The sequence below is a fragment of the Mercenaria mercenaria genome, chromosome 10, assembly GCF_021730395.1.
Source record: "Mercenaria mercenaria strain notata chromosome 10, MADL_Memer_1, whole genome shotgun sequence".
In the NCBI taxonomy this organism is placed as follows: domain Eukaryota; kingdom Metazoa; phylum Mollusca; class Bivalvia; order Venerida; family Veneridae; genus Mercenaria; species Mercenaria mercenaria.
The window spans coordinates 42,682,047-42,698,648 of record NC_069370.1 but is presented as its reverse complement, the minus strand read 5'-3'; the positions used below and the strand labels follow the sequence as shown (position 1 = coordinate 42,698,648).

Sequence of the window (16,602 nt, the reverse complement as noted above, 5' to 3'; positions counted from 1 at the left end):
ACCTGTCCTTGATGTAATCTATGATCAGAGTCTACATATGTTTCCGCTTTACAAATCTACAGTGAAGCTGTGAGTAATGACCACAATGTCTTTGCCTCACCGAAACATGGTCATTAAGTACATATTTAACTGTATTCTTAAGGCATTAACATTTTCATTTCAGTTACTTTAATATAATTACAAATAATTGTTCCCTACGAAAATGGCAAATGTTATTAGAATTAGTCTCTGAAAAATCATTTGAATCAATAGAAATTATTCGTGGTCTCTTACACCATTAAGTGAAAAGAACACAGTAAAATGTTTTCAAGGTCAATTTATTACATTCATCTTACAGTTAACAATATGTGAAAGTCAAAAACAATGAATTTGAGCCCTCACATGACAAATAGTATTTTATGTACACATTTAAATAGTCAGTGGGTAGAAAATAGCATTCAACAAAAACACAAATTATACATAAAACAAAAATTTGCAGACTTTCATAGATATTCAAAAGTCATGATTCAAACAGTTTTGTTGTTTTTAGGTGTTGCTAAGTTTACAATAGAAACATCACCTTCATGTCAGGACACGACATAGTTTAGAAATATAAGACAATAAAAAATAATAGTCAGGTGTAGTAACTTGACCAACTTATTTTCTCGCCAGCCACAATACTTCTCACAAAAAATGTAGTTTATATTTCACAGTATATTGTGCTTGTAGTATACCAAGGAATTAAAATAATAACAACTTAAAGGGCAAACGGTAGAAGATATATGTGGTTCTAGAGTTTTGTGATAATCACCTCCCTTTACTGGCAGCCATTTTTCCGCAGTCACATTTGGAAAAAAATCAACAAAATATCTTTTAAATTTATAAAATTTGTCAAAGGTAGCCATAGATATTACATGTGAAACAAAATCGTAAGAAAAACGTTTTACAAGTTTACCAGATTCTACCCTTTTTGAGAAGGGGAAATAATTTAGACAGCAAAAAATGCATCATACGATATCAAATTCTACTCCTCGGTATGAAAAAAAGACAACAAACAAATAAAAAACATAACAAAAACAAAAAAATGAACAAAGTGGAGAAAAACAATACTTATCTTTGTATTCATAGAATGGATTGGATTTCAGCGATTCATAAAATTTACCCTAGATTCTATATATAGATATATAAAAACAATTTAAGCTATCATTTACAAACGAACATACATGTACTAATATCAGAACAGAACAGAACAGAACATATAGTTTATTGATCAGACTTAAACCAACAAAGTTCATCATCCATATACAATTTTACATAACATATATCGTAAAAAATAGAATAAATTACCCTGGCAAATGCTCAGCACTTAAACATAACAAAGACAAAAAGTACCGTCGGTATTCATTTTTTTTGTAGTTTATTTCTTTATGCATTAAATGTAATGTATACGTCACACGGCACCGGCTTCAATCACTTAAAAGAGACAATACAAGATTTTCGAATTTGTGAAAGTACTTATATTTTTTCTTAATCAATGTAGCGGAAAGATTCAGCATCATTTATTTATAAAAAATCTTGTGTAGTTTAAAGGGGCTTTATAAGCCGTCTACATGGTTAGTCCCCTAATAAATACGGACACAAATCGGGGTACTTTGAACTTATACTTTATCATGTTCATAAAATCTCATCACAAAATTTATAATATTCTTGATGAATGAGTTGTAAGATCTGTTTTCAATCTTTAATAAATTATAAAGCTGAAGGTATGCCCCTTTAAAGGCTGATTTCTTTGGTGCATGAAACACTGTTGGCTCATGAATTATCTGTAGTTATTATTCATTTTATGCCAAATGAATTAACATTTAACAAAGAAAAGAAATGCAATAGAATAGCTATGTAAAATCAAAAATGGTTAGAATTAAATCATCTTAAATAGATGAGACCCGCTCCACCAAAAGTGACCAATACTGGGCAAAATTTGCTTTCTTAAATTCATATATTATAGGTAATTGTTATTGTTTTTTTTTATCAAAATAGTCCTAAACACAGATCATGACATACACTTCCTAAAAAGAAAAGGTCATATCCAGAGACTTTGCAAAAATCAAGGTTTGTAAAATTCTACGAATTTATGTATATTTTAGTATGATTACTCCTATATGGGGTTAAGAAAGGGTCTTAAACGCGCGTCAGACATTGTGTGGCAGCTTACAGACATTGTTTGATGGCTGACAATGGCAGATTTATATGGCGTAAAAAATCATCTTATCTCGGACGTATTACACGCATCATATACATGTACATAACCTACTCTTGAAACAAACACATATTGTTGCGGTTTCTTTGTACTTGAATGTTGTAGATAAAATAATCTGCCACTGGAATTTCAGGCGTTTTCTTGAAATACTTGAAACTATTTCTACCTGATTTTCGCAAGAGTGTTTCCGAATGTTGATTTTTAAAATTTTACTGTGAGCATTCCTGATAGATGCTGAGGACATGTTGGATTCTACAATCAAGGTACTGGACCCGTAATCGGCAATTTCCGTGCGAATACACGTATCTCGATTGCTATTTCGGCATCCTTCGGTCATTTTCATAACAAGCGGAGATTGCCGAAATCGCATTTCGGATATAAAATGGAATAAAAGAGTGCAATCATGGGTCCATTCAGGGTCCAATACCTTAATTCAGTTTAAAACAATATAACTGTTTTTTCATATCAGCTACTTGTATGTGCCATTCAGTCAATTAATGAATAAACTATAAATACAAATCTTCAATCTTATGAAAAAAAATCAACCTTTTTTTTGCGGTAAATAACCATGAGGAAAGAAAACAATTTCTCAAACAAAAAGCTAACTCTGCATGAACAATCATGTATACTTATATATTTCTGAGTAACAACACGAGCTAGGGAAACATTTGACCTTGCATAAATAAATGCACAATTAATACAAAAATCACAACTTGAATTCTCGTTACGTAGGGAAAACACTTTTATCTCGTGCATACCCGCAGCGAGCAGACGTCATGTTTTACCGAATAACCCCTGATTCCTTTATTTCAACACATGGACTATCTATGGCGTTAAATACAAGTCTAAAGATAACCAGAGATTGTTTCTGATTTTCAATATACAATAAAGCACGGCAAATCTATCCTCTGAAAGTGAATGGAACACATAGCTCAACTCACCCGTGCAGCTTTCACGTGCGTCTGGAAGTGTTTTTATTGTAAGACAGACAGCTTATGTTGTGTTACCAAATATTTTCAGACTTGTCGAAGTATCGTAGAGGTATTAAATTATTTTCCGATGCATAAAAACAAAGTACACATAAAAAAAAAAAAGCTGTGCTCTGATAAAATGCATTGGTTATCTTTGATATTAGTTTCAATTAATACGAAAGCTGAGGTGGCTTATTTCAAGAAATGTTTGAAATGACATGTCTTCAGATGTACATTACAATATCAGACATTTTAAGACAAAGCTCAACATCTACAAAAATATAAATAACTTTAACGTTACTAGCATGTTACAAAATAACAGAGAAATTAATCACTTTTTCGGTACTAGCACAAAAATTTGTCTTTTTTTATAGATTGTATTTTTTACCGACTACCACAGAGCTATTTTATTGAATTTATGCCCGGAATAACATTTTTAGATTTTCAATTACAATTAATTAAATAACAATTACTACAATAGTTCAATGAAATTACTTTTTGAATTAAAAAAAACTACCTGCACATGCGCAGTGAAGACACGACAGACGGATATATACATGTATTCGCCAGACCATATGCTTGCTAAGGTATTTGCAATATCGACTTTGCTTAAACAAAAATTATTTCTTGTTCTGGTACAAATGCAAACAATAACGAATACGTCAAAATATCAACTATGTCAATCAATTGTACAGTTTTTCAAGCGTTTTTGCCGACACTGAGAAAAACAAGAGAAACAAACTACTCAATCAATGTGAACTCAATCAATGTGATTGACTGTTTTGTTTTAAGGCAAAGCAAAATTATTAATAAGTCGCTCTGTCCTGATTGTAGAAACCGTATTTTGTTTGTAGAATTAATCAGTTGGAAAGTAGAATCGAAGTGACTCTGGGAGTCTTTGACACTATTTCTTTACAAATAAAACGCTTGTGTAGTGTATTAACAATGTAAAAATCCCTACTCTGTTAGTCACGCAGAATAAGTTGGATGTAAAAGTGAGGGAAATTTATATCACACTCAGATTATCAGCTTTAATTTCATTGATAATATATGGGTTTTTTTTTTGTATTTCTGTTTTATTTTTTGTTTTCGAAAAAAAATATGATGATACATACATCTAGAATCATGCCATAGACATTTCGAAATTAAACAGCGGGTTGAAAATTTTGAAATTATGTTTTTGATCATTTCGCAAATAAAGCAAAAACATTGTATTGAATACTCCGAATAAATGTTAATGCGTTTGCAAAATATAAATACGGATTATGTTTCTTTTCTCCAAGTTTACTTACTTTATAGAAACGTGTTTTAAACTGATTTATTTTTGGTAAATGCTAATGAAATATGAGTAGTATATATTTCCATTTGTTGCAGTATTTATCAAATTTTGATAAAGTAATCTACAAATGAAGGCATGGCCTTTTTAGTACCATTCCAATATCAGGTTTGTTATACTGCTATGCAACACAATCTCATACTTTTATTACAAACTTAGCACTATTATCATTATTTTAATATGCATGCAATAAACATGAAATAAAACAGATAAATACATATGAATATTCAAGAGCTGCAACTGCTGCATTATTTATTAAACAACCCATATGGTTCCACTTCTTATATTGATTTACGGTTTTTATCGTAGCACTAGTATCGATAATGAATTAACAGTTTTAACAATGAAAATCACCGAAAAATCATTACGTCCACCAGAAAAATCAGATTAAAAATTTTGACATTAGTCGTTCTTTTCGGCTGTCACATTTGCCATGTTTACTATATTAAATTAATGTCCGTATGATATTGTAATTTTTCGTAGAGGTTTGGGCGAAAAACGACTGTTTCATAGAATTTTTATTATAAAGCGCGTATCAGTGTAGTTACTAAACAAAAAATAAAATTATGAAATATGCGTTGTAAAAAGACTATGCAGTTATTTGTTCAATTCTATTAATAGTAACACCATTAGTTCTACAAATAGTTCACTGTAACATGTACACTTATTTCCGGGTAAAACAAACATGACAGTATTTTATATAATTGCCTATTTATAGCTGTGCAAAACTATTATAAATGAGTCAGTTTTGGTATATAATCGTAGGGACCCTGGTGATACCCGTTCATACCCCCTCCAACACCACAAGGCATCCCCGGCCCAGGTATCATGTGACCGGATGCCATTTGACCTTGATCCGGGTCCTCGTGACCTCCATTAACATCCGGATACATAGAATATGAGTTCATATGCGCCATATATGGATGACCGCCATTAAAACCCCCGTGAGAATTTTGGTTCATATGTATATAATGATTAGGAACTGCATGGTGGGTTCCATATCGCCCCATTTCCATATTGTGCATGTTATTCATACAGTTCATGGGCATTATGCTATTTCCGTGACGCTGTTGCGGCACGGGAGACGCTGACTGCTTTAGGCACGTGGGACTTGACTGTGGCGGTGGTTGCTGAGTATACATGTCTGAATGAGACGAATAATGAGGGGGTATTGTCACATTTTGCGCAAGAGATCTCTGTCCTGGACTCGGGGTCTGAGGATGGGGCGATGCCATATGACCCGGTGGTAACTGGTGTCGCCCAGTAGGATCCGGGCTACCACCTCCGGGTTGGGGTTTATTTCCACAGTCACTTAATGAGTCCTGACCCCCGGAATATGATTCTTCGCTATCACTATCGCCAGAGAGACACCCGTCAAGTTTTCCAAGTCCTTTGTCAGAGTGTTTTTGTCGTTGTTCCTTTTTGTACTTCATACGCCGATTCTGAAAATAAATGAGACCATTTTAAATATAGTTTTTCAAATATTTAATACTTTTTTACAGTCAAACATAAAAAAGTTTATAAATGATGTTTGAGTTGTTCTTAAGTTGCTGTATTGACCAACAATTCTCCGACTGTAGAGTAGCGATTTGTAAACCAAGGATTTCTAGTTATTTTTTTTACCTCAGTTTAAAAGGATTATATGTTTCTATTTTAGCATTTCTCGGCCTTTAACGTTATGATTGTGAGAAACAGGTTTCTTATATATGAATGTTTTGATGCCTTTCACCTTAGTCCTACAGTTTAATGTTGAGCAAGTTATTTGAAAGACCTTTGTACATATTCCCTTTTTAAGCAAACATCGTTGATGAACAGTCTTTCCAGTAGAATTTTATGATTCTATTCCGAGAACTAAAAAGTTGCCAATAGATGTATTGAGTCAGACTTGCAACATGAAGTGCTTTGAACAAGGTTAGTTTTGAAACCTCTTCAAAGGTTTGTTGTATACCAATTATTGAACAGAAATACTCCAAGGACACTAGCAAAATAGACTGAGCATATCAAATAACAGGGCTTCTGGTATAACATAAAAGCTCACATGGAATATTAAAATGGGTGTATGAAAACTGCGGGACTGCGTATTTGCAATTAGTGGTGTGAATAATGGAAGCGACATCCTCACTTGAGTATTGCTTACAACTTGCCATCTGCAAAACACGAATAGGACCATACACAGGAGATGTATACGCTTTCTCAGTCACGAATGCGGAGTTGTTTTTTTTAAACAGTATGTGCATTCATTTACAGTGCGTCCGTTCACAAACGTGAAGCAAGACACGTAATTATTGTTTACAACGAACAACTTGTTCCTTTTGAATATATCTGAGAGTTCTTTATGGACTCAAATGTTGGAAAATAATAAAGTGGTGAAAATCAGAAAGGCATAATCTTTAGATGGTAGATGGTCATTGCAACAGGAAGCTGAACATTAAACAGAAAGACATAAGGTCGAAAACTCTTAGGACTATTGCAATTAAAGGTCTGTATCATGTATCTGATCAGTGACCAAAACTAAACAAAAATACGTAAACCTGAAGACCACTGCCTGTGTTACAGAAGTAAAACAGGAATATTTACACGCGTTTAGCAAAGAAAAAGATCGAAAAGGAATAGCTCACTTCAACACGAAACCCTTACAAGATTGTATGTACTTAACTGTACATTATTGATACGTACACCACAATGCACAGATAAAGTTTAATATAGAATACGAGGACACAACAAACAAATAACGGACCACAGAGGAGAACCACCTTGAAATTGCTGGTGTCAAAGTTTAAGTGTATTAAATGAGCGGCAAAACCTATCTCTTCATTTCCGACGATGTTCCAAAGTTACAGGACAGAGTAAATCAAAGCCACCGGCGCCGTGTGAACTCTAACACACGCAATGGTACTATATGTAGACCACAAAAATGCTAATGTAAATTTAAATCATGTAAAACCAACGTTAAACAAAAAGCCAACGAACCATGCACATGCACTCGATGGTTTTGCAGAAAGCAGAACGCCAACAGAAGGAACTCCATTCAGTGCCCCACAGTACGGTCTTATAACCATTGCACCACGACTGTACAATACAAACTCTTATTAACAGTTTAAAAAAGCGTTATAACCACAGCATTTTAGTAGAAAGAATGATAGAACTGAACTTTGTACGAACGTTTTAAACAGAAAGACACAAAGACAATTTAGACCGCTAGAAACATTACACTTAACATTGAGTGACTAAAGCATGATGAACACAAAGCATAGGACAATGTATATAACGAACAAGAAAGTATACAATCTAACGGATATGAAAATATAGATGCAGAACAAGAAAACGGAAAGCATAGATTCAGTCGGATAAGATAATCAGACTCAAACATATGAAACGAAAGACCTATATTCAAAGTGATTTGACAAAATAGATGCCTGCATCATGCAACTGAACAAAAACTTAAACATGCTGAAAAGAATCCATAGATTCAGTTGGCTATGGCATTGTCGAAATCGGTAGCTTCAAATGAGTGATAACAAAAGCATGTTTCATTAGGATATGTACATGTGCAGATGCCTTCACTGAGCAATAACTCAACTTGTTGAAAAGGAGGCAAACATTCAAACAGAATTAACAATACAATGTATAGATGCCTTAAGCTTAAACTGAACAATTGGCTCATGTTGAAAAGAAATCATATATTGGAATGGATATGACAATTTAGATGCCAGTAGCAAAATGACTCAAATATGTTGAATGGAAGACAAGACACACATTCAATACAGAAGATGCCAGTAGTACAAAATTGAGCAATGACTCAAATGTGTTAAACGTAATGGATATATTCAAAAATGGTTTTGACTTTGCAGATTTCTGAAACTAGAATGATTCACATAATGAAAAACATGCATAGAATCAAATGCATGTGATACTATAGAAGCATGAAACATAAAACCGAATGATGACTCAAACATGATGAATAAAAGACATAAATTCAAATGAACATGGCAATGTAGACTCCTGCAACAGGCAAATGAATAACGGCCCAAACATGTTGAAAGAAGTCATAGATTTGATATGTCAATGTAGATACCTTAGCCGTGGCTCTAACATATTGTATTGGAGGCATAGATTCTAATATATATATATATCTGTAGCATAACATTGAATAAAGCCCCACTATTCATTTGTCCTTGTGTGTTGGCTTTGTATGTGAGTGTGTGTGTTGGTAGTGTGTACATCTGCGTGCTGTGAGTTTCGTTTTGGGGAGGCTGCGGTTTTGGAACATGGCATTCCCTGTTTGATATTTATCCTTGTTTTTAAACTTGCAAATTGGAAGGCATATATTATAATTCATATGCCTAAATAAATGCCATAACATGAAATTTTTCAATGACTCAAATATGTCAGTTAGAATGAATAGTCTATAATGAATGGAAGTAGCATGAAATTTTACAATGACCCCGACATGTTAGATGGAAGGATAGAATCAAATGGTTATGGTAACAGTAGCTCCAAACTGAACTACGACTCACAACTATTGAACAAAATGCCTAGATTATATCATACTGCACATGACAATGTAGATGCCTGTAGCAGGAGCTTGGACAATGACTCAAGCAGGTTTATTGGAAGACATAGATTCTAAGGGATAAAGCATTGTAGTATGGAAGAATGATTCAAACATTTTAAACTGAATGCATAGTTTTGAAATGGTACGACAACTGAAATATATGTAGCATGCATGGGACTAGACAGAAAGCACATTTTTAATGGTAGCTTTTGGCAGGACATTAAACAGTGATTCAAACATATTGCATGGAATGCATATGTTTTGAAGTCTCTAGCATAGCAATGAGCAGAAAACACAGATTTGAATGGAAGGTATTGTTAATTTATACAAAGCGTTACGTAGAAACAAATATTTCCTAACACTGCAGAAAGAATCAATGAAGGAAGTCAAGGTTCCTACATAAATTTTATCAGTATATGAGCCGTGCCATGGGAAAACCAACATACTGGGTGTGCGACCAGCATGGATCCAGACCAGCCTGCGCATCCGCGCAGTCTGGTCAGGATCCATGCTGTTCGCTAACAGTTTCTCCAATTCCAATAGGCTTTAAAAGCGAACAGCATGGAGCCTGACCAGACTGCGCGGATGCACAGGCTGGTCTGGATCCATGCTGGTCGCATACCCACTATGTTGATTTTCTCATGGCACGGCTCATATACTGATTAAATGGCTCAGTTGGCAATAGAAAAAAAAAGTTTACAAAACATCATAGAAGGGCCTGTAATGTCCTATGCAAATCCTAACTGGATCAATGTTAACCCCGATGTTTTTCTTTTTACTATAACTCAAAGACAACGTTCAATAAATGTATCAATACAGGAGAAACAAAAACGTATGGTGTCACTTATTGCCAGATAGACAACGGAAAGAAATTTTATGAGTCACAAGGTAGTACTCGAACTATGGACTGACTACTTAACAGTTTACCACAAATAAAACAACAATTACTAATAAAGAACTGTGTGTTAATAGCCTTTAATACATCAGTCTATGAAAGAAATTTTATGAGCCACAAGGTTGTGCACGAACTATGGACTGGCTAGTTCACAGTTCACTAGACATATAACAACAACCATTAATAAAGAAATGTGTGACAAAAAAAAACCTTACATGAGCCGTGCCATGAGAAAACCAACATAATGGCTTTGTGACCAGCACTGTTCGCCAACAGTTTCTCTAATTGTAATAGGCTTTGAAAGAGAACAGCATGGATCCTGACCAGACTGCGCGGATGCGCAGGCTGGCCTGGATCCATGCTGGTCGCAAAGCCACTATGTTGGTTTTCTCATGGCACGGCTCATATTATCAAAAGATAAGCTAAAACTGTTACACTAGGGGTGTCTTCAATATTATCAAAAGAACATTGCTATAGTATAAAGCCCAAGTTTCAATGTAGTTTGTAAGATGTTGGCTTCTACTCTAGAATCAGTGGATATAATGTGATATTCACCAGAACGAAGGCAATATCCCCTCAGTCAATATTGCCTACTTCTGGTGAATATTATATCATATCCGATGACTCAAAGTCAATCATTGTACAACTGAGACCGACACATTACCATATCAGATTATATAAAAAGAGGCAAAGCTTTCTTACCTGAAACCAAATTTTTATTTGCCTTTCTGTAAGGTTGAGAAGAGCAGCCATCTCTATCCGTCGGGGTCGGCATAAATATCTATTGAAGTGGAATTCTTTTTCTAATTCAACTAACTGGGCACTGGTATAAGCTGTCCTTGCTCTTTTCGTCGGTTCTAAAAAATGGAAAAAATAAATGCATGGATTTTTCATGTCCAACAATGATACCCTGCTGCTTCATCAAGTTAATTTGAAAATATCCCATGTGTTAATCTTTTGCAAGAGAACTTCGACGAGACCTAAAAGGTTGGTACAAAAGAAAACACTTTGCAACTGTGACACAGTTAAATTTGGCTCGACCGCTAAATGTCGTAACCACCTTTAAACGTCGTAAGGTTGTCAAACTTGTTATAATGGAAACATTCACAGTCATGAGTGTAAATGCACCTAACTCAGTTGGCAGTTGCAACCAGTTACCTTGAGCGGATACAACTGAAAGATTTTACAGCTTACAGTACTGCTCTAATTCTCGATGATTTCCAAGCTAGTGCAAAGTACAACTAAGTAGGACCCTAATCAAAATGAAAAACGTTATTTTAGACAGAAGAGCTCCCTTTGATTTCGAAGCCCGACGCCTTACCCACCGACCACCGAGTACACACCGATATGAACATTTCACTTCTACACCTAAACCTAACGGAATACATAATATACCAATATATCGATATTCATATTGTGGGAAAACCTGATAAAATAGATTATTCCCTGTTGTCTATCCTCTTTCGGGAAATGAAAACTACAATTGCTTACGCAATGTTAACTATAAATTATAAATGAAGAACTATCACGCCTCTAATTTCAATTAAAAGCTCACACATGTCCCAGCAGCCTACCATGTCGGCAGAAAACATCTGCCACTTGGAAGATCTTTTTTTATACCTAGGTCTTGTAACAATTAGCGGCTGACGGAGATTTCTGGGTTTCCAAAATATATACATATTTTTTTTAAATATCTGGGTTACATTTTTTAGAATAATGCGGTTATAGACATCAGTTAACAAAATTACCAGGCACTGTTCTATATAAATTTGACATTCTTTCAATTGCAGTATACATCGGTACCTTTTTTTAGATGTTTGTAACTTACACTTCCTTAATGAACATAGTCAGTGTTGAATAATAATCAAAAGAAAAGTTGGGGTTATTTCTGATACAAGATAACATTGTACAGCCGACTCAATAATGAGATTCCATATTGCACACAGAAGTGGTTGTTTATAGTGAATTTTAATGTGTTATTATTTCATGATGTAAATGCTACCAAAAGGTGAAGCATAGATCATTTGATTGTAGCAAAAACAAACCTAGAACTATCTGAATCTGTCATTATTGTAATAATGACTGAAATGAGATAATAAACTATAAATTATTAATTACTGGCGGTAAATACTGTCTTCTCAAAATTATTAAATAGTTTTCGAGAATTTATAGAAGTGATCTTTGGTTCAAAGTTATTGACATAGATTTCTATGAATTAAGTACAAGAATGGTTAGGTGTTCTTGTGATAGTAAATATGCAAATATAGTGTAATGTTGCTGGTTTTAATACTAGTAATTGAAATCCATAGCTGGTGTTAGATGATAGGTGTTTTTTTCATATCTTAATAACACACTTTTTTTTAAGTGTATAAATAAGAAAATTTAGTGAAAGGACTCTTAATTTTGGTAAGACTAGCACTAATTTATATGAGTGCAGTAATCAGTCTACCACATATTTGATACAGTGATAGTGTTTTAATATTGTATGGATAAAGCCTTTTAATGTATTTTATTAGTAAACATCAACGTTCCATTTTAGATAGGGTTTTAACTGAAACATATATTGTCAATAGTATGAATTTATTTTAAGTCTCTTGTAATTCTGTAAAAGAATGACCATTTGCAGATATAGATGCTATTGTATATTTGTATTTACTGATGTTTGTAAATGGATGAGACTATAATAAACAATATATGTATGATTTCTTTTAGGAAAGTATCACTGTTAGGTTAACTAAATTATGGAACAAAACATATTACTCGAATTGAAACTACCTTTAATTCTGAATACTACGTAATGAATGTTGTGTAAAGTAGTAAAGTAGGTGGAAAAGACTGCCATAGTTAGAAAATATTTTAGAATTGCAAAAAAAAAAAAATCAACAACAAAAATTTGAAATTCAGTTGGAATTTGACAGAGACATTTAATAAAACTTAATATTTCACATCTCAAAAAATAGTTGCCTAAGATTTAGAAACACGTGTATTTATGCTTAATTTGAGGTACTGTTACTGAAAGAGTATATGTTAAAGTTGTTTTTGCACTTTAATAAAAAGCTGTTGTATTGGCTAGGCTTCGTTTTCTGTAGTTTCAGAATAGTTTGTGGAAAGAGGTTTTAATTTAATCCAGTGCAGCTGGGGATGTGGGTGGGGATGTTGGTTGCATTCCATGCTTCAAAAGGACCTTTTGTATTCCACAAGTACATCGATTTCTGATATTTTCATTTTTACTGAACTCCCAACGGTATATACAAATAATTCCGCCTATATAGAACGAGCGCAAATCCGTCTAGAGCATGATTTAAAGCGTAACGTTCACAATTTTTTTTGGATATTTTATTTCATTTGCCTTTTTAAACATTTTAATATACATATTTTTTTATATATATATCTTCTGCATTTTTTATGTATGTTAAACATCTTGTATTCGTGGACACTGTTAATTTTCAATCCATCCCTGGACATTATTATATACTTAATGTGGAGTCATTAACATTCGCGGGAGAATAAGTTTCGTGGACTTCACGGCAAAAATAAGCAACCGATAAGAATCCTGATCTAAACATAAAAATATGTTTTATACGTTTAGAATAAAAATGAATTACAAAATAATCAGACAATATAAACTGAATATTCAGTAAAACAGATTCCACAAAACTATTCAAAAAGGTTTGAACGTCGAATATAAATCCATAGTGTAAATGCCATCCTTTCATCTTAACTTCGGTCGTTTCGTCTACTTGCGTTTTATGTGTTATAACCAAATCATAAATAACATTTTAAAATTGACTGTGCATAGTTTGAAATGATAACTACACCAGTAAAAAACTGAATGAGGATCCTTGCTTTGCCCTGATCATCAAAGGAAAATAGCGGCGAATCTGCACGCTTTTCACGTCTGATTTGATGGACACAGATCCCTGTGGGATTTCATTTGAAACTGACGTTAATATAGTTACAGATACAGCTGGTTTTCTTGCGCTCTGGAACTATATTCTGCTGATAGATTTTGACAGGAAAAACAGACTTGGAAAAACACTTAAATTTCTTTCATGTTCTGCGATTCTAACGTCATGCCCCATAGATAAAGCATTCAATAAATCTAAAGACATGAAAATATGAGAAATGTCCCAGTTTTTGAAGTCTGTCGAAGTTTTGCAACATTTTCTTCAGACGCATGATTTACATTCGTACAAAATGTTCGTTTTCTTTAGTTCCAGAATAGTTTGTGTACAAGTCTTCTTTTTTCCTTGGCAATGCTTGTAAATTTTGCAGGAAAGTTCGCAGACAGCAACAAAGTGGTTTTACTGGCTTATATTTATTTTTGATATTTGAAATATTTCAAGAATCCGTACATTTGGTCTGTATTCTTAGCAGACGACGTTTTGCCTATTTCATATCCTTCCGTTCATGGCTGTTCCTATCACGACCGTTTCGTATGGTTTTCCGCTTTGCGCGACAACCAGTTAATATTAAATCATAAAATCATAACATAGAAAATGTGATCAGGTTCTTTCTAATTATAGTTTCATTTCATTATGAAAGCATGCTTACATTCCGAATATGCATATATATATCTGATCTTCCCTTCAAAGAGCTGCTGTAACATCCCAATTCGTTTAGATATCTTAAACCTTCATTTTTCTTGCAGAACATTTTTAGTGATGAATAAACTTCAGGACAAAAACAGGGTCATGTCTGATGCAAGTAAAATTAATACATCAGCCTTAAATTACACCTTAAAGTATAATTGTTGTGTATGACTAAGTTTCAAAATAAATGATTTTACCTCAGAATTTCAGGACAGTCTAGGAAAAATGCTAATAAGGGAATATGAATCCGAAAACTATTTGAATCCGCCATCATATGACTGTCATTTGCTTTTGTCAGAAAGTGTTTGTATACCATATGTTATATATGTAGTCGGAAGACCTAGTTGTCCCTAAAATTCACATCGTATAATTGTTGTGTTTGTGACAATTGCAACAGCAACATTAATAACAACAACACTTAAAGTAATCTTTAATCGTCATGCATCTTTTCCTGTTAAGGGCCAAGATGGCCATAGAACGCTCACCTGGGTAAAGTTGGTAAAGGTCACACAGACTCAAACATAACTTAGTCGAAACCAACTTCTTGGTTTTGTTTGTTTGTTTGTTTTTGGTTTAACGCCGTTTTCAACAGTATTTCAGTCATGTAACGGCGGGCAGTTAACCTAACCAGTGTTCCTGGATTCTGTACCAGTACAAACCTGTTCTCCGCAAGTAACTGCCAACTTCCCCACATGAATCAGAGTGGAGGACTAATGATTTCAGACACAATGTCGATTATCAAATAATCACGGAGAACATACGCCCCGCCCGAGGATCGAACTTACGACCCCGCGATCCGTAAACCAACGCTCTTACCTACTGAGCTAAGCGGGCGGGTGCTAAAACTTCTTGGTAATGCAATCAAAAGTAGCCAAATGTTACATTACACCAGAGTCGAGATGTATTATGACCACAAACCAAGAAAGTTATTGATGATCTTAAAACATATTGTATTGCTCTTGACCTTTGTGGTATGGGTTGCATGTACAATAAGTGTTTGAACCAAATTATTTGAATGTCCATCCATGCATAAAAATGTTTTGATGGACAAGAGAGGTGCTGATAAGTTATCCCTGGTCTTGATAATATTGTCCCATTATTTGACCTAGTGGTGAAACACACTGCATTTTACACAAATGTCCTCTGTCACTGCTAGAAATCTCAACTTAAACCCTTGATTTCTTTTTCAAGTCCGGACAAGCATAATAAAATATAACTAGAGCTTTCATTTATGTTGATTTATACCCCCAGACGCCGCTTTGTTACAGTGATCTCGACGTTTTGCCTTCAAGCATGACCTTGACCTTTAACCTAATCAGCAGCTATGCGCAGTGTATGTAGTCTCGAGGTAGTTTTATGAAGTTCATTAAGTGGTTTAGTAGATATGGATAAGACACAAATTTGAGCTCTCTGATCTTTGACCTTTCAGTTTGACCTTGGCCTTGGACACATTAATTTGGTTGTGCACCCTGGAGAAGATATCTGAGCAATTTGATCTTTGACGTCTACGTTTGTCCTTGGCCTTGGAAGTAATGGCATGTGTTGTGCACTCTGCATTTGGTCTTGATGAGGTTAACAATTAAGGCTTGATTTATGAAAATCGTTCTAGTTGTTTAGACAATTTTGAGCGGACAATTTTCCCTCCAAGCCTGACCTTGAGCTTGGACCTACAGCTGTATGTCGTCTTGGTGAAGTAAACAGTTAATATAAGTTTAGCAGTTTTGAAAATATCGAGTGCAGATGAAGTATAGCTACTTTACTTTTGATCTCCAAGAGTGATCATGACCTTGGACTAAGTGATCGGTTGTGTGCGCTCTGCACGTGGTCTGCTGTGAAAACAACATGGAGCGAATATGAAGTTTTATTATTTGACCTTTGACTTCCACGTCTGGCGTTGAGTAGACCCAGAAATTTGAGATTTAAAAAAAAATCTTTCCAGCGGTGTTTGAAGCGGACAATTCGGACGGAAGAACGAAACAAGAGGGCCAAGATGGCCCTAGGTCGCCCACCTGAGAAA

General features: G+C 34.4%; 1 protein-coding gene across 1 annotated transcript in view; it reads right to left on the bottom strand.

The window, feature by feature from the left end:
* Positions 1-299: 299 nt before the first annotated feature.
* LOC123561795 (homeobox protein HOX3-like) overlaps positions 300-16,602 on the bottom strand; it is a 36,818-nt gene continuing 20,515 nt past the window's right edge. The window contains exons 2-3 of the mRNA XM_045354404.2: positions 10,696-10,850; positions 300-5,985 (exon numbers count right to left, since the gene is read on the bottom strand). Coding sequence (XP_045210339.1) covers positions 5,275-5,985; positions 10,696-10,850 — 866 coding nt within the window. The 3' untranslated portion in view covers positions 300-5,274. The remainder of the gene's footprint in view (positions 5,986-10,695; positions 10,851-16,602) is intronic.